Source organism: Nycticebus coucang, chromosome 1 (genome assembly GCF_027406575.1).
Source record: "Nycticebus coucang isolate mNycCou1 chromosome 1, mNycCou1.pri, whole genome shotgun sequence".
In the NCBI taxonomy this organism is placed as follows: domain Eukaryota; kingdom Metazoa; phylum Chordata; class Mammalia; order Primates; family Lorisidae; genus Nycticebus; species Nycticebus coucang.
Genome location: NC_069780.1, coordinates 26,771,825 through 26,790,036, shown reverse-complemented (window position 1 = coordinate 26,790,036; position 18,212 = coordinate 26,771,825). Strand labels below are relative to the sequence as shown.

General features: G+C 44.2%; 1 protein-coding gene across 2 annotated transcripts in view; it reads left to right on the top strand.

The window, feature by feature from the left end:
- TSPAN5 (tetraspanin 5) overlaps window positions 1-18,212 on the top strand; it is a 179,217-nt gene that overhangs the window by 147,483 nt on the left and 13,522 nt on the right. For both annotated transcript variants that reach the window (XR_008372920.1, XM_053553865.1), the window contains exon 3: window positions 16,347-16,493. Coding sequence is in view for 1 of the 2 variants with exons in the window: in XM_053553865.1 (XP_053409840.1) it covers window positions 16,347-16,493 (147 nt within the window). In the remaining variant the exon portion in view is untranslated. The remainder of the gene's footprint in view (window positions 1-16,346; window positions 16,494-18,212) is intronic.

Sequence of the window (18,212 nt, the reverse complement as noted above, 5' to 3'; positions counted from 1 at the left end):
TCTCTGCAGCTGAGGCAGACCGGGGCCTGCACCTACCCTCCAGTCTCTTCCTCTTTCCACCCAGTGTGGTTCTGGCTGTACATTTTGATCACCTGTCTCCCTCCGTTCTTTTTTCCACGTCAGACTGTCCTTTTGGCCCCCTGCCATCTGGGGACATTGCGATTCGGGAGGTCTGTGGTGGACCTTGCAATGTTCTATTTTAACAAGCCTCCTGGATGGCTGACTGTAGTCAAGTGTAGTTATCACGGAGAAAAGCCGCTGATATGTTGAGCAGGCTAAGGACAGAGTGCAGTGACATGGCACTAGAGATTTCCTCTGGGGTTGACGTTCATTCACTTACGTGTGCCCTGGCATGGCATCAATCAGGCAGTTTCTAACCCATCTACTTGTCATTACATCAGACTCTTTTTCTACATCTTGTCTTTGTAGATCCTCACATCTCTCTGATTAACCAGCCTAAGGACTTAGTTCAACCTAGCGCTTTCTTACTGAGCCCCACACTGGGTCCTGAAGCACCTCACTTTCCTGTCCAGGTACTCAGGAGAGTGAGGACTAAGGCATGGTTCTTCACTTCTCTCTTCTAGGAACTGTTTCTGTCACACTCCTAGTTTTCCCACCTCACAGGTGGTGCCTTTGCTAGGTCCACCTCATCTCCTTGACCTCTAAATTTTGGTGTCCCCAATGCTCACTCCTGGTTCTCTGCCTTCCCTCATTGTAAGAGAGCTCATCTAGACTTGGGGCTTTACATGCCATCTGTCACTGAGGCCTTCCAAGTTAGTGTCTTTGATACCGACATCATCTGAATTCCAGACCGGGGTAGCCAGTAGCCTACCCATCATCTACGCTTAAACACCGATGGGCTTCTGAAGCTTAATGCATCCGGAAGACACTCCTGATGGCAGTGGAAGGCAGCCGTGCCCTTCACTTGTTCAGTCCCTGACACCCTTTCTTTTCTTCTCATGCCACATTGAGTGCATCAGCAAATATTGTCAACTTTACATTGGGTTATTGTTTTGTTTTATTTTGAGATAAGGTCTTTCTCTGTTGCCTGGGCTGGAGTACAGTAGCCCAATCATAGCTTATTGTAACCTTGAATTCCTGGGCTGTAGCCTCAGTCCCCCAGGTAGCTGGGACTGCAGGCACATGCCCAGATGCTACTTTGAAATGAGTAGAGCCTCTGTAGATTGGCCACCCAAGGGACTGTAACAAACTGGTCAACATACAGAGTGGTCCATGTAAGGAACCTACCATACTTATATGTACATGTGCTACATGTCTGGTCCACGAGCATTAGGTCAACTTCAGGAGGTGGTCATTGTAGGCAGGTGGTCAGCCGTGAAGGTGCTGCTGTATGTTGAGAATCTGATATCTTCTCACCATCTCCACTCTTATACCCTGGTCTAAGGAGGTACCATATCTTGCCTGTGTTTGTGCAGAAGTCTTCTAGTTGCCTCCTTGTTTCTGCTCTTGCACCCTGACCCTCATCCCCTACTGCTCCACACAGCAGCCAGAGTGAGCCTTTTATCAAAATAAAATGTAAGACAGATCCTTTTACTTCTTTTCTCCCAACCCTCCAATGTGCTCATCAGCTGACTCGGCCAACGATGCCCATTGCCCCCGGACTCCCTCTGTGTTCCATCATCCCTCTCATCGTCTCGCTATTCCTCCAGCATCCCAGACGAGGCCTCACCATCCCAGGGCCTTTGCACTTGGTCTTCCCCTGCCTTGTGTGCTCTGCTCCAGAAAACTGTACTGGGACTTTCTTTGCTTCCTGGTCTCTGCTCAGATATTACCATTGACCTGGCCCTTTCTTCCCCTACCGTCTGTTTTCCTTCTCAGGATGTAACCACTGCATGCTGACAAGCGTATTGCCCTTCTCTTCCAACCAGAAAACAGGTTCTGTGAGGGCAGGGACTTTTTCTTTACTACTACACTCTCATATCTAGAAGAACTTTATTAGCTGGCACATTGTAAGAAAAATTACCTATAAAAAAATCAATGAGCAAATGAACATTGAAAGCATTCTTTTACACCTGGGGTACGTTGTGGTCTGTGTCTTGGAGTTATAGAATTCAGTAGTTGCCTCATTCTCCTGTAAGCATAATATATTAGCAATTCTTACAGAATAAGAGGAGATACATTCACATGTTGTTTCTTTGATTTTGATTTTTCTTTTTGTTTATCAGGCCCAAGTGAGGCTCCAACACAGCACCCCTAGTGTGCAGGGCCAGCATACTACCCACTGAGCTATCACATGTAGTTTCTGATGTCTGATTTGAGAGTGGTAGAGTGTTTGAAATAGCAAATTTATATGTTCTGGTAATCAGAATAGAAAATAAACATTTACTTCTGTCATAAAAATGGAAATCTTTGTATGACTATCTCATTTCGTGAAAAAATTAAGGATGCCTTTTCTTTTTCATGTTGCCCAATTTTTATACCTATTATTTCTCAAGCAGGTGCAAGGGGAAATGAATGACCTGTCACTCACAGGTGCGAGTGAGGATGCTGCCAGGAGAGTTGGGTGGGGTGAGGACTCAGCTTTCCAGAGGAGGCATAATACCTTCCTTGAGCCTCATGTAAGTTGGAGGTTTCCATTCTCCCCTGCTGCCCCTGACACAGCACCTTAGCCGCTGGGCAGGAGGAAAAGCCAGGCCTGGCTTGTCCAGCCTGGAAACTCCTTGAGGACCAGAGGTCCTCTTTGCCCTTGTAAGCTCAGTTGCTGGCACGGTGCTCCCTGCTCAGTGGGTTCCCACAAGCCGTTTGTGACTAAGTGAATGAGAATATACAGAAGAGCCTTAGATGTTATCAAATACTAACAGAAAAAAATAGCTTTTTATAAAAGAGTGTCATTTTTATTTCTATGACCTCTGGATCCTCTCAGGTTAAGCTTTGAAAGGATGACATTTCTGTTTCAGTGGTGGGAAAACTGAGGCCCAGAGAAGTGAAACTGGAAGTCAGGTCCTGTCCTGGTGGCCCTCTGGCCAGTCCTGCCTCATCCTCCATTGCATTCACTGGGTTGGGTTCTCCAGAAGGTAGCTGGAGGGAAGAAGCTGGTTCCTGGCACTCATCACAGCAGGAAGAGTGGAAATCAGGGGAGCTCCAGTCCCCCAGTGCTATCTCCCTGGCTTTGAGGTGCATGGTGAGGACTCTTCGCCCTGGACCTGCCCACTGCCTGTAACCTCTCAGTTCAGAGCCCTCCAGTTGCTTCCTCTCCCAGTTCTACAGGTTATTCACCTTGGGAAAACCTTCCCTGGTTTCCCAGGAAGGAAAATCCAGCGACAATGAGATTGGAGATTCAAGCAGTTCACAGCAGTAGAGGTTGTGTTTCCTGAGCCAGAGGGAGGCTGTAGATGGAAGTGGTTACCCAGATGACTTGGAGCAAAAAAAAATTTTTAATTTTTCATTCTGTCTATATCCCTTTAAACTTTATTGAGAGGGGTTTCTCTCGGGGAGTGAAAATTCTGGAAAGTCATAAATTCAGTGACTTTATTGTTCCCCCTCAGGTGTCACTACTCTCCTGTTACTTTGAGGCACATATCCAGACCCAATTATTACGCAGAGCTCAATAATAAAACTCCAAACCTAACTTCACATTAAAATGCTCCTCCTGGCTGGGGCCCCCCAGGCTGGGCCCCTGAAGAGGGAGAGCTGTGGACCCTGAGCCCCTCTAATTATGTGCTTTTGTCCCCACCTGCCCTGGCAGGAGCTGTTGTCTGTGGGCCGGGCAGAAGTTAAAGGTCTTGGTCGTTCTGGCGCACCCTGATGAGTCCCTGTGCCTAGTGGTTTCCTTGAGCTTGGCAGCTATCTCTATTTTGGATGACCGCCTGGCACACCGCTCAAACCTAGACATCATCCCCAGCCAGTGCATCAGTGAAATCTGAGAATACCCTACCATTATATTACGTATTTTTCTCAAAATTTTGGAAAGAAATATATACAATGTTACTTCAGAAATAAGAATTCTCTTGCACCCTGCTACCCACTGTTTTCAAGCAGTACAATGTAGGGCATGGTGGCCTGGGCCCTTACTTCATCTGTGTCTGTTTCCTGATGTGGATAAGAGCGCCTACTTGGCTATTTTATTGTGAGGATGAAATAATCCACATAGCCTGGGGCCTGGCATAGCCAGTGTTCAGCCGTGGAGCTCTCACGTCGCTGCTCTGGCCCAGGCTCTCAGCAGGCCTCACCTGGGTCTCCGCGGAGCCTGCCAGCTGCTCCCATCACTCCCTCCTGCTGCCTGAGCAGGTGCTCTGAATGCAGAGGTAGCAGAGGTGGCCTCGCCTTTCCCCTGCTGCGAACACCTGTAGGTACAAACCTAGCCTTGCCCCAACAACCTGTTAGTCTCCTCTCTGCACTTCTCCCACTCACATGCAGACACCTTGCTGTTCCAGGTCCTGTCGCATTGTCTCCACACTTGCCAGTGTGACCTTCTGTCCCTCTCAGCATGGCCCCACAGCACCTGCTGCCCGTACCTCTGCTCAGCACACTCTGCCCTTTCCTCCCTCCCCTCCAGCTCAGCCCCTTGAGGATATCACTGTATCTTTTACTAACAATACCCATGAATAACACAATCCATGGTGCCTCACAGGGGATCCCCAGCTAAGTATTTTCTCAATAAATGAATGAGGTGAATATCTCTGAGGTCCTAGAGCAGATGATCACTTTTACTCGCCAGTATGTGCTACTTTGCCTTCTTCTCCCACTGTAGTTTCAGGGCACTGTGATCAGAAACTGTCTCAGTCCGCTCAGGCCACTGTAACAAAATACCATAGACTGCGTGACTTCAACAGCAAACATTTATTTCTCACTGTTCTTAAGGCCAAGAAGTTCAAGATCAAGGTGCTGGCAGATTCATTTCCTGGTGAGGGCTTTCTTAGTTTCATCTCAGCCAATCCTAATTACCTCCCAAAAGCCCCATCTCCAAATACCATCCCCTTGGGGGTTAGGGCTTAAACATATGAATTTGAGAGACAGAAACACTGAGTCCGTAATAGATGTACTATTAAATAGTTCAGTTTAAATGTTATACCTAGTCTGGAACATTTCTAGGGGTGTCCCCCGTCTTCTGAATGTGCAGATGAAAACATCTAGGGGTAATGGCTAGGAACATGGGGACTTCCGAAGGGGGCCACTTTTCCACATGGCTGCATGTTGGTGGGGCTCACTCACACCATTGCGGGTGGGGTCGGGCTCTCCCTGCCTGGGAGCAGTGCCAGCTGGTGGAACTCAGTGCAGCTGGTCTCCCCTACAGCTGCTCAATTGCAGGATTTTATGGCGACCCAGAGATAACTGCTCCTCCTCTCCTCCGAGGCAGGTCATGGCCGTATTTTATCGCAAAGAAAGGATTACTTGAGTCTGACTGATAACCTTCTTTGACAAGAAAAAATGGGAAGGAGCCATGTGCCTTTGAAGCAGCTAGTCCTCCTTTGTACCTGCAACTCTTCGCTCCCTCACATCTCCCTGACCGTTCAGGTCCTGACAAGCTCTTTTCTTGTTCCCAGTCCTCTCTGGCCTCTACAGCACTTCCTTAGATACATGGATGTTTTGAGTTTGCAGAGTGGCTGAGAGTCTTTGATGATGAGTTTTTGTAGGGGCAGTTTCTCATTTCTCCATGGTCCCCAGTCCCTTCTTGGTTTTCCTATGGACACTGGGCAAAATCACATTTTTCTCTCTCCAGGACCACCCCTTTCTGAGTAGCTGCTATTTCTTTGAAATGTCATTATCTTCTAACCCTTTCTTAATAGGGAAATTCTTTTCTCCCTCTCAACTTTAGGAAAACTGCTGTCAGTTTCACCCCATGAGGGCCTGGTTTATGGAGAGGTGGGCAACTCAGGACCCAGGCTCTTAAATCTCAAAGGAGCCCATCTGGCCTGGATGGGGCACACACCATATGCCTATCTCTGTTTCTCATCCAGCAACTGGAAGGAATGTGCTTGTATATGCAAACAAACGAGTCCCAGACCTTGAGGTTTATTAATTCTATTTTTGTGTTTCTTTTCTGTGTGGATTGAAAGAAGGAACTGAAGCTTGCTAGGTGGCACACAGAGGCAGCTCTATGTTGGTTGGGGGTGGGGGGGAACCATAGACTCTCCTGAAGTTCATTGGTTTGGAACCCTTCTGGAGCTTTGTTTGCCTTTTGTTTCTGTGCATGCATAGAAACCTCTTTCAAGAAGAAATAGTTAGCAGGAGCATATTCCTTTATTGCAGAAGCATGTGGGAGAAGCTGCTTAAATTCCAGAGACAGCTGAATGAATGAGGTGTTGATGAGGGGATCGAAGTAGGAGGGACGGCTGGCTGGTGTTCACATTCTGAGACATACTATGTTCATCAGACCTCTGAACAGCTAGATCTCTGGGGAATGAAACAGAGCTCAGCAACTGGAAGGTCATTTGGGAGTGATGCTCTGATGACCAGTGTACCACTCGGCACCTCAGGGGCAGAGGTGTCCCTGCTCCTGGTCCCACCTGCCACCGTCCCAGCAGTGCTCACCACAATGACTGCCTTCTTTCTGCTCTTCCATCCACCCTGGCTCCTACCTAGTGCTGGATTTCACTTCCTCTTGGCTTCCCCTCTGCCTTTTCTCTTGTGTCTTAGATCATTTCCAATTCTCTGAGAAAGAAGCTCAGATCAGCAAATCATCTCTGTTAGGTACGATCATCAGGTGTGAGCCCTCAGCTTTCCTTAAAGGGGTTCAGGTAGGGCAAATGCTCAGAGCAAGATTGGTTCTTTTCTGATGCACTTGAGTTAGACACTCCAGCCAGGTGTTTCTGTGGCATTGATGCCACCCTCTTGTTTTCCTACAGTGGTGATGATTCTGATGATGGTGATGCTCTTTTGTCGAATTCTTACTATGTGCCAAGCTTTTAACGTCGTGCTTGGGTTTACTTGGATTATTTCCATTGCTATAGTTTGGATATTTAACCCTCCAAACCTCATGTGGGAATGTGATTCCCAGTGTGGGAGGTGGGACCTCATGGCAGGTGTTTGGGTCTTGGGGGCACCGCCCTCATGGTCATGAGTCAGTTCTTGCTATGTTTGTTCTTGCAAGAGTTTCCTCAAGAGCTAGTTGTTAAAAAGAACCTGGCATCTTCCCTGTCTCTTCCTCGCTTCCTTTCTTGCCTTGTGACCTGCACACACCAGCCTCCCTTGGCTGCAGCACAGGTGGAAGCAGCCTGCAGCCCTCACCAGAAGTGCCCTGTTTCATGTACAGTTTGCAGAACCATGAGACCAAGAATCCTCTTCTCTGGAAGTTACCCAGCCTCAGGTATTCCTTTATAGCAACGCAAATGGACTTAGACACTTACCATCTTTATGATAACCTTCTGCTATAGGGTACCATTTCACAGATGTGGAAATTGAGGCTTAGACAGATGAGGTAACTTGCCTAAGATCACACAAGTAGTAAGTAGTGGAATTGAGATTCAAAACAAGGTAGTCTGCATTTGGGGGTCCCATCTGCCCCACCTCTAGCCCTTGTCCAGGCTACCTGTGTTTAGCATCCTGGAGGAAACTGGAGGTGAGCCATGTGGGCTGAATCCTGTACAGGATGGTTTGTGTGGGAGGACGTCGATCTAGAAGGCTCCCTCTGTCCCACTCCAAAGCAGATTTGCCTAAGTAGACGGAATATGGGACAATGTTGAATGCACATGATACATTTTTGCTCTTGGCTCTCTAAACTTCTTCGTCTCTGACCATGTACCATTAATGTGTCTTATTTCTTTTTAGACACATTGGTCTCTTTGCTAAATTCTGAGAGATACTGTCTAGTACCTAGTGAACATTGGACATCTCCTATTTCATTGCCAGATCATCTCTTAAAGGCTGCAAATTAATATGCCCAGAGCTAGTTGTCCAAAAGCCAACTTGTGGACTATGTTTGTTTCTTTTAAGTTTTTTAACTGGCTGGTGTTCACTTTGTCTTGCTAGCAGCGCACTATGTTATGACAGTTTGTTTTCGCCCCTGCTGCCTGCTGCAAGGCCAGCTGTGGACGCTAGAGGCACGAAAGCGGGAGACCGGGAGTCCTAAGGAGAATGCAGAGGAGGGGCACGTCGTCTGAATTGAAGGACTCTTACAAAGCTATTTATTTGTATCAGGTCTAATTGCTGTGTTAATAAGATGCGTGTAGGGGAGTCCCCTCCTAAACCGTCTTCTCAATCTGTACTTCACGTCTGTCTTTCTCATCATCAGCTTTCTTGGCTTCTGGCACACTCTTTTATTCTCCTGTTCTTTCTGTCTCTGCTACTGCTATTTAGAATCTCATTTTGCATCAACCACAGCAAATGGTTAAAGGAAATAAGGGCATGTGGTCATGTGGCTAATTGCTCTGCTTCTCACCCATTCGTCCTCTTTCCAGTTAGATGTAGCTTCATGGATGATAGTTTCTGACACTATCTGCAAAGTCTGGTACCCTTGACATCTTTAACCCCAGGACTCTGCATGAATCCAGGAAAAGGACAAGAACTTACTGTAGATGACAAATGCCAGTCGCTGCGGGTGCACTTCTAGCCTCAGTGGCAGTTCTGAGTGCAGAAGAGAGTGGTCAGATGTCATTTTGTACTTTTTTGTTTTTAGTAAGTTTGAGTTTTTAAAAGTTGGCATTTAAATTCCAGAGCTGAACATTCAAGTTTACATGGAGAATTGGTGCTTAAACCATTTTACATAGTATTTGTCAGTAACATAGACGAAGTACCTGAAAGTTGCATCCAGAACTGTTCATGTCATTGATGATGCTGAATTGATCATGATTTTACATGGATGAAATGGTTCATATTGGCTTAATTGTTACATTGACTTGAAATATCAGCCACCTGATTTTTCCACCTGGTAAAGTATCTGTTTAAATTCCTCTACACCTTGTCTGTTTCCCATGCCTACGAGACTTTTTTCTCCCCAGCATAAAGTGTGAGCACTAGTTTGTGTCTGTGACACACACTCATATAAAACTGAAGCTTACCCTGCTTCTAAGATGGCAAAATGTCTAAGTTAGCCTGCTGGAGGGATGTGGGCTGTCCTAGATCGATTGCCCAGGTAGTTGATTGCAGATGCACAGCAAGCCCAGCGAAGATCAGCAGAACCACTAGCTAACCATACACTCAAGAGCCATAATAAATACTTGTTTTTATAAGCCATTAAGTTTTAGAGATAATTAAATAATAAATTAAACTATAATAGCTCCTAGTTTTATGTTTAGACTTAAATGACCTATTTTAAGTATTCTTTTTCTTTTTTCCTTTTTATAAATTTCAGGTTAACATGAGGGTACAAACAATTAGGTCACAATGTTTGCATTTGTTAGGTAAGGCCCCTGTTGTAGTTGTGTCCCACACCCAGGAGGTGTGCCATATACCCTTACATTGTGCCTACTAGGTTGGAGCACACCAATCTGCTTCCCACCTTCCCTCTCTCCCCAGTTTGAATTAAATTGGGTTTTTCTCTTGCATTACTCTACTGGCTTCATATTAGTATTGAGTACATTGGATACTGGCTTTTCCATTCTTGTGATTCTTTCTCTTTTTTTCCCTTGTGATTCTTTTTCAGCAGTCACTGGTACATAATAAGGACTCAAAAGTATTATCTCCTTATGTTATTGTTACTGTTATCACTGTTAGCTATTACAGAGACCCACAATTCCTCCAATTTAGGAAATTTAGTGATTATCGGATACACTGACACCAAGGACTAAATTCCCAAAGTTTAGAAAGATACTGTTATCACCTTTGTCCTTCTTCACTTCTCCCTTCCTACAGAATCCACTTCTCATATTTAGTACCTCAAAGAGCATTTCTCTGCCTTCTTTTGAGGATTGCATAGCTGAAATGCCTGAATACTTTAGTAAGTTTGTTGGTGTTTATCTCTGACTTGATATAAGGCTTGGGTGGCAGATTGCTGAACCAAGTGTTATGAGGCTGGGGTGTTAGCCAGGATTTTGCCACTGACTAGTCCTAAAACTTAAATAAGTCACTTCAGATCTCCAAGTTAAATTTCTTCATCCAAGGACATAGATAGCTGAAGGCAAAGTAGATCTTATTTGTCACTGCTACCCAGGAATGACACACAGTAGATACTTGGTGAATATTTATTGATTTTATTCAATTGAATTGAACCAAACTGAATGAATTAAATTAAGGAAATTTGCTAAACTTCAGAAAGTGCTTTTCTTACCTTAGTCCTTCTATAATTTTGCCACCTTTTTTCTTTTATATCTCCTCCTCTCCATTACAAACGAAATAAATAATATTAAGTTGGCTTCTGGTACAAATCACTTTCATCTTTCCTTCCCAAGGATGTTGTTCTTTGAAGCAAATTGTTCCAGAAAGATGTTAATAGTAGCCATTTTGTGTGTGTTTATAGACTTTGTTTCCCTGAAGTGATAGCCAATTTCCTTCCCTTATCTCATCAGCCTTGTACCAGTGACTGTACAGTGGAACAAGATGGGCAAGAGCTCCAGTATCTAGAAAAAGGGCTTACTTTTTCCATTAGTATATTAATGCAAGAATAAAGTTTAATAATTATGGAGAAATCATGACATGAGAAAGCATGATGACCCTCAGTTTTTCATCTTGGAACTTAATACCATAGGCTGCAAGTCTGCAATTTGAGTCATAAACCAGCCTCTTTCAAAATGTTTCTCTTCAATTTCTCTGAAGAAGACAGGCGCACGGCCTACAGACATATGAAAAAATGCTCATCATCTTTAATCATCAGAGAAATGCAAATCAAAACTACCTTGAGATACCATCTAGCTCCAGTGGGGTTAGCTCATATCACAAAATCCCAAGACCAGAGATGTTGGCATGGATGTGGAGAAAAGGGAACACTTCTGCACTGCTGGTGGGAATGCAAATTAATATATTCCTTTTGGAAAGATGTTTGGAGAACACTTAGAGATCTAAAAATAGATCTGCCATTCAATCCTATAATTCCTCTACTAGGTATATACCCAGAAGACCAAAAATCACATTACAACAAAGATACTTGCACCAGAATGTTTATTGCAGCCCAATTCATAATTGCTAAGTCATGGAAAAAGTCCAAGTGCCCATCGATCCACAAAAGGATTGATAAACTGTGGTATATGTACACCATGGAATATTATGCAGCCTTAAAGAAAGATGGAGACTTTACCTCGTTCATGTTTACATGGATGGAGCTGGAACATATTCTTCTTAGTAAAGTATCTGAAGAATGGAAGAAAAAGTATCCAATGTACTCAGCCCTACTATGAAACTAATTTTTGGCTTTCATATGAAAGCTATAACCCAGTTATAACCTAAGAATATGGGGAATGGGGAGAGAGAGGGGAGGGAGGGGAGAGGATGGGTGGAGGGAGAGTGATAGGTGGGATTACACCTGCGGTGCATCTTACAAGGGTACATATGAAACTTAGTAAATGTAGAATATAATTGTCTTAACGCAATAACTAAGAAAATGCCAGGAAGGCTATGTTAACCAGTGTGATGAAAATGTGCCAAACTGTTTATAAAACCAATGTATGGTGCCCCATGATCACATTAATGTACACAGCTATGATTTAATATTAATTAAAAAATGTTTCTCTTCCAAAAAAAAAAAAAAAAAAAACTGAAGCTTAGTTTATTCAAAGCTATTGTACTGAGCAGGGCTCCTCAAATGCAAATGAAGACCATTAATGTGTCTTATTAATTAATTAATTAATGTAGGACCAGGGTATACATTAGAATTAGAATACAACCAAGCGGGTGTATTCTAAGGACCCTGGGGTAATACACAGAGCTCGAGGACAGGCCTCAGGAGCCACTGGAATTTACAGAGTGTCCCAGAAGTCTCCATACATAGGAAAGATTAACAAGCTCACATGATAAGAGCTATTGTGGAATGTGTTGTGTTCTCCCTGAGTGGAAGAGAAGACTGTGTGTGTGTGTGTGTGTGTGTGTGTGTGTGTGTGTGTGTGTAGAAAGAGGTGGCCAACACATAGAGAATACTCTGCAAATATTTTGTAAAATTTTGTGGCGACTACGTTTAGCTATAGTTTCCTGCTTTCCCTGTCTAGAGACTTTGGGGACACCTGTATAGTGCTCTCAGGATTTCCCCTCCCTCCTCTTGTTCTTGGTTTCTTCCTGAGCACCTGGCTTTCTGTGTCTCACTGCAGACTGACTTTTGCCATGCAGTAAAAAAAAAACAAAAAAACACGACATGTCTCACAAGCCTCCAGAGTTTGGCATTTTATAGTTTTGATCACTAGAGAGAGGGATGCCTGCTCTAAATCCTGGCGTCCCAGAAGGGGAATCCAGGCTTCTCCACCTTTCCATTTTAAGAATGGTGAGATCCCCGGAGGGCTGTGGTGGGGCTCAGGGAGAAGTCCTCACCGGGGAGCAGGTGCTGTTTCCAGAAGGCCGGGTGTCTGCTGGTGTTGTTCTTGCACGTTCCTGAGGATTTACCATGAATCTGAGTGTGTGTCTTAATTCACCTGGCAGACTTAACTGTAATCGTAGATTTATTTTTCTTCCAGCTTCTTGTCAACTATGAGCTTTAATTATAATTATTCTTCAGCAGGCATCTACTAGTGTGTCTTCCTCATTTGTCACATTGAGCTTAACAAAATTCAAAAGTCCAGTGAGAAACTCCATCATTCAGACAACAGAGGGCTGACTAGTCAACTCCCCATCATTTTTGTGATCCAGAATCATGGTTATGGCCAGGCACATGCCCAGCCCCTCTTTAATTTCTCTACGTACTCAGAAGCTCTTCAGTAAAACTGATGCACTTTAGTGAATATTTGGAAACTTTGCACAGATAAAATAGTAACTCTTTTTTCCCCCCCTCTAGCTAGGTAAGTAAGCCTAATCCCAAGGCGGAGAAACTGGTCATTGGCATTGACTTCACACTTTGGGTTTTAAAATTTGAGTTAGTCGTGATAGGTCATAACAAATTGTATTCTTAAGAAATGCTGATAGTGGATGTAAAGTGTTCTCACCACCAAGCTGACTGTGTGAAGTAATGCCTGTCAGCGAGCTAGTCATTCCGCTGTGTCAGTGTGTGGGGTTCCATTTAAAAAATAAATAAAATATTTAAGATATAAAATTTTTTAATTAAATAAATAAATAAAAATGAAGAATGTGAAGTGAGTGGGGAGGGGGGAAATTTTAGTTAGTTTTCAACTGAAAACTACCTGGCTATGTTTTTTTTTTTTTCTTTTAAATAGAGTCTCACTATGTCACCCTCAGTAGAGTGCTGTGGCTTCATGGCTCAGCAACCTCCAACTCCTGGGTTTAAGCGATTCTCTTGCCTCAACCTCCCAAGTAGCTGGGACTACAGGCGCCTGCCACAACACCCGGCTATTTTTGGTTGCAGTTGTCATTGTTGTTTTAGCTGGCCTGGGCTGGGTTCGAACATGCCAACCTCGGTGTTTGTGGCTGGCACTGTAACCACTGTGCTACAGCACTGAGCCGTGTGGGTATATTTCAAATCCATTAGAAATAAAATTCTTGGTAGTCTGTCCTGTCCTCCTCCATAGCTCTCAGTGGTGTCTGTCTGCAGCTCTGTCCTTGCTGGAATTTAGGGTCAGATGAATAGAATCTGCAGTCCAGCTAAGTCCCCCAGCAAGTATCGTTTCTATGGAAACGAAGTCCTCTCAATTAAAACTACCTCTGCAGGCTAGGGAGAGTAAGTATTAAAAGGAGTTTGTCTAAGAATCTTCCAAATTAAACCCAGAGAGTATAAATGATCTGGGAATCTACTGACAGTTGGGATCATACTTTTTGGCTGTTCCAGGCACCAGGTCTATTTGTTCGCCTGCTTTGCTGAGCTGCCCTGACGATTACCCCTGTTACCCACTTAGCTCTCTGCACACAACTATGGCCGCTGGAAGAATGGGAACAATCTGATCTTTGCTTAGACGTGTATGAGTCACAAATAAAAAGCCCACTAAAAAATGGTGAAATCATAGAATAGTCTTAAAATTGGAAAGAAATTAAAGGTAATTAAGTGCCACTTTCTATCCATTTGGGGAAACCTTCCTAGAGCACGCTTGACCAAGGTCCATGGGTCAGCTCCGCTGTGAAGGGAAGCCCTCAGGGCAGCTGCCTTTGATTCCCTGAAGGGACCTGGAGGTGTTAGGAATATCTTTTTCTGCGGGAACAGACATCTTTATCACTTCCACCCTTGCTGTCTCTTCTTTCTGATGCCAAGTGAACTCAGTCTACTTCTTCTTCTATAATTAAATTAACTATAAACATAGTTATAGAGTAGCATCATATATTCCCAAGTCCTCTCTTCCCCTGGCTGAGTAGGTCCAAAACGTGAAGATTTCAAGTATTAACGTCTGTGGTGAAAAGCGTTCCGAGGGGCAGGATTGGTTTCCTTCCAACCTTGGGCTTCTACCACTGTTGCTGAGATTTTGTCTGACTCCCCTGGAAAGTTTTCTCTCAGTATCATTTGGATAACTGGAAACCTGGTTTCAGTACTTCTGTGTTTTCCTTCAACCTTCTCTCCCCTGAAGTTGAGTATTCATAGTTCAGAGTTTGGAAGCCTGAGAAACAAAAAATCTGACCGAAGCATTTGTCGGGACAGTCTTGGAAAGGGTCTGGCTGCCTTCTCTGACACCACCTAAGGAGTAGGTGGATGCAGCCTCATGCCTAACTGCTTTAATAACCTTGCCACCTTTCTTCTGTAACTTTATTTAAACCTTTGATCTTTGTTATTAGGTTTAAGCTTTACATTTTAAGAGGCCTTTAACTATTTCTCTTGTGTATTCTTTTATTCATATCCTATTATTTTCTTATGTTGACCTCCTTCCCAAGAAACAAACAGGAAAAATGGAACAAAATACTCTTCTCCAAATGTTCCTACACCCTTGAAATGGATTAAAACCCCAAACTCTTTTTTTTATTATTAAGTCAAATACACATAGATTATGAATACACATACGCATATGTGGAAAACCCCAAACTCTTAAACTCACATGTTGATTAGCGTCCACTGTAAAGTACTAAGAAGCAAGTAAGTGGCCCCACTTGGTAGAGAGAATATTGAAATAGCCATTCTGTCCTGGTTGCAAAAAATCAATACTTGGGTCACCTTCAGCCACCACACTGCTCTGAGTTCCATTTTCCCCAAGCATCGAATCAGTTGAATACTTCTTGTTCTTCCAGATGGTTGGGGGTGCTTTCAAAACAAACTAATAATAAGACTTTATATCAAACTATACCATGACATGCTGGGGTATTTTTGAATGGAGAATTTAAAACAAATTTAGTAAGAGAAGAAAATAAAATCTTGGTGATACTGGGTTTATGGCTCACCTCCATCCATAGTTTCAAAGTGATCTCATAATTTCTAACCTAGTTTTGGGGTGGTATTTGATGTGGTATCACACTTGAGGGAGAGCGGATTTCAGTAAATAACTGCCATTGTTTGAGGAGAGGTGTAATTACTGTGAGTTTCCCTGGCAGTCTGAGGACAGAGGAATAAGAGTTGAAAGTAAGGGAGGAACCTTTGATTTATAAGTCGTTTAAACCCGAGCTCTTTGAGGAAGGTGGGGGGAAACACCCCTAATAAATGGATTAGAACAGCCAGCAGCATAAGTCACCTTCACTGGTCTTTAGGATGTGAGCCCAACGGTCCCCCAGGAAACTCAAGAGTGACTCCTGAGGTGAAAATTTTCTTTGGAAAACTTGTAGAAGCTTGCGGCAGGAATCAGCTGCTGGGTTAGTTTTCCACTTTTAGCACGACCCCTGTGTCCTGGGAAATGCCAGGAGCTTTGAAGAGGGCAGTTGTCTGACACCCGCAGGTTCTGGGGGATTAAAGATTAACCCCCTTTTCTGGGTGTCAGGTGTGTGCTTTTCCTATGCACCTGTTTCCTACTCAAGATGACTTACATTTGGAGACATAAGATAGAAAGGTAACTTCTACGTCGTCTCCATACAAAGACTGGGGACATTTCCTTGGGGTCCTTTTTTTGCTGTATGTAATTTCCCCCCAAATGTAAACACATTCAGACCTTGGAAAGAAGGCAGTTTTTAGCCGGGCATTGTGGAGGGCACCTGTAGTCCCAGCTGCTCGGGAGGCTGAGGCAAGAGAATCGCTTAAGCCCAGGAGTTGGAGGTTGCTGTGAGCTGTGTGAGGCCACGGCACTCTACCGAGGGACATAAAGTGAAACTCTGTCTCTACAAAAAAAAAAAAAGGAAAGAAGGCAGTTTCTCTTCTTTCTTCCTTTCTTTTCTTTCTCTTTTCCTTTTTTGGGTGTGTGTGTGGAAGGGAGGGTCTCTCTCAAGTATTAATGATGCCTGATAATCAGATGATAATACTTACTGCTGGGAAACTGACCCTGCATCCTGGTGCCCTGTGTGTTCTTTCCTGCTCCCAGGGAGTCCTGTCCAACATCTCCTCCATCACCGATCTCGGTGGCTTTGACCCGGTCTGGCTCTTCCTTGTGGTGGGAGGAGTGATGTTCATTTTGGGATTTGCAGGGTGCATCGGAGCGCTACGGGAAAACACTTTCCTTCTCAAGTTTGTAAGTATCCCGTTCTTGGCTCTCAGATTGAGAGCCAAATTCTTATCTTCTAGGGTATAGGAGGATATCCTATCTACAGGTAAGACAGTGAGCTGTACCAAAGACACTGGCACACAGGGCCCAGGTCCCGATTTTCTTCTATGGGAGGCCCCCACTGGGCCTCCTTCCTGATAAAGTACATCCACAGGCTGTATGCAGGTATATTACAAACTTGCATTCCAATCCCTAACATACCTTTAGGATTAAGGTAGGTATATATATATTTTTCTTCTTTTAGGTGATTTCTATCCCACGCCTCCTTTTACACACATGGTAAGTAGACAGCTGTGCAGGTAAACTTGGTCTTCAGAGAAACCAAGCACAAGCACCGTGGCTGTGGCCTTTACACGTTTAATCTGTTCAACAGTAGGTTTTGGTATATATGGAGAGATAGTGAAAGGTAAATCTCCTTTGTACTCAGATAGTACAAAGTTCTTGTTTGTATGGCTAGTGTAGTTTTTAGACCTTTGGTTTTTGGTGTTGATTGCTCTGGTATGAATGTTTGTAGAAGAGGGGTTTCACCAGGAGATGTATCCGTATTAAAAGTAAAAGCAGAGAAAAAGGTGAAAGCCTTTTCTTTGCAGATTCCTTCAAAGGAGAACAAAATGGCTTATGCTTACATGTATGTGTCCTTTTTTTTTTTTTTTGAGATAGAGTCTCACTTTGTTACCCTTGGTAGAGTGCTGTGGTGTCATAGCTCACAGCAACCTCAGACTCCTGGGCTCAAGCGAGTCTCTTGCCTCAGCCTCCTGAGTAGCTGGGACTACAGGCACCCGCCACAATGCCTGGCTATTTTTAGAGACGGGGTGTCACTCTAAGTCAGGCTGGTCTCGAACTCCTGAGCTCAGGCAATCTACCCGCCTCGGCCTCCCAGTGTGCTGAGATTACAGGTGTGGGCTACTCTGACACCACCTAAGGAGTAGGTGGATGCAGCCTCCTTATGACCTTATATATATGACCTTATATTTATGTATCTTAAATAAGTTTGGAAAAGTAGCCATAGGCCAGCTGAGGGTGCCTGTCAGTGGGGAGTTTGGCTTTGGTGGGTGTCTGAGTCATAGCCCTGTAATAAGAAGTGTCCACTCCCCTTTCCAGGAACAGGGAAAGGATCAAAAGAACCCACCTGCCTATGCTGGGGGTTTATAGAGAACAGTTTCAGTGTGGTATCACCTGTTACTAAAACCATTCCCAGGCTTCGCTGACACAGCGTCATTATCCAGGGACATTTCCATTTAAAACAAGCGTATCCCCAGAACTGGCCGTGCATGTGTGGTTCTCTTTCCCAGCATTTCTGCCACATCGTCCTCTGACCTCCTTTCTTGAATATCCCTAAGAGAGGTCTCACTGTTTCTCACCCAGGGCAGCCTGCTTTGAATTTTGGAAACTCTGGGTCAGAGAAGGTTTTAGAGGCTGATTAACCTGAAAGTACATGTGATTCATGCTAATAAGGAAAACTGAGGAGTACTTGGTCTTGTGTATGGTTTAACAAGCAGGTGGTTCTCTGCCTTGCACACACAGGACTGTGGTGGCAGTACTTAATTTCTATCTACCTTATGTGCCAGACTCCTTTTCTGTACACACACACACACGGGCGCACACTACCACCAAATACTTCATTCATCATCTAATCAAAGACCTGTGGAGACCCTAGGAGAGCTCTGTCTGCAGGTGACCTGCCCC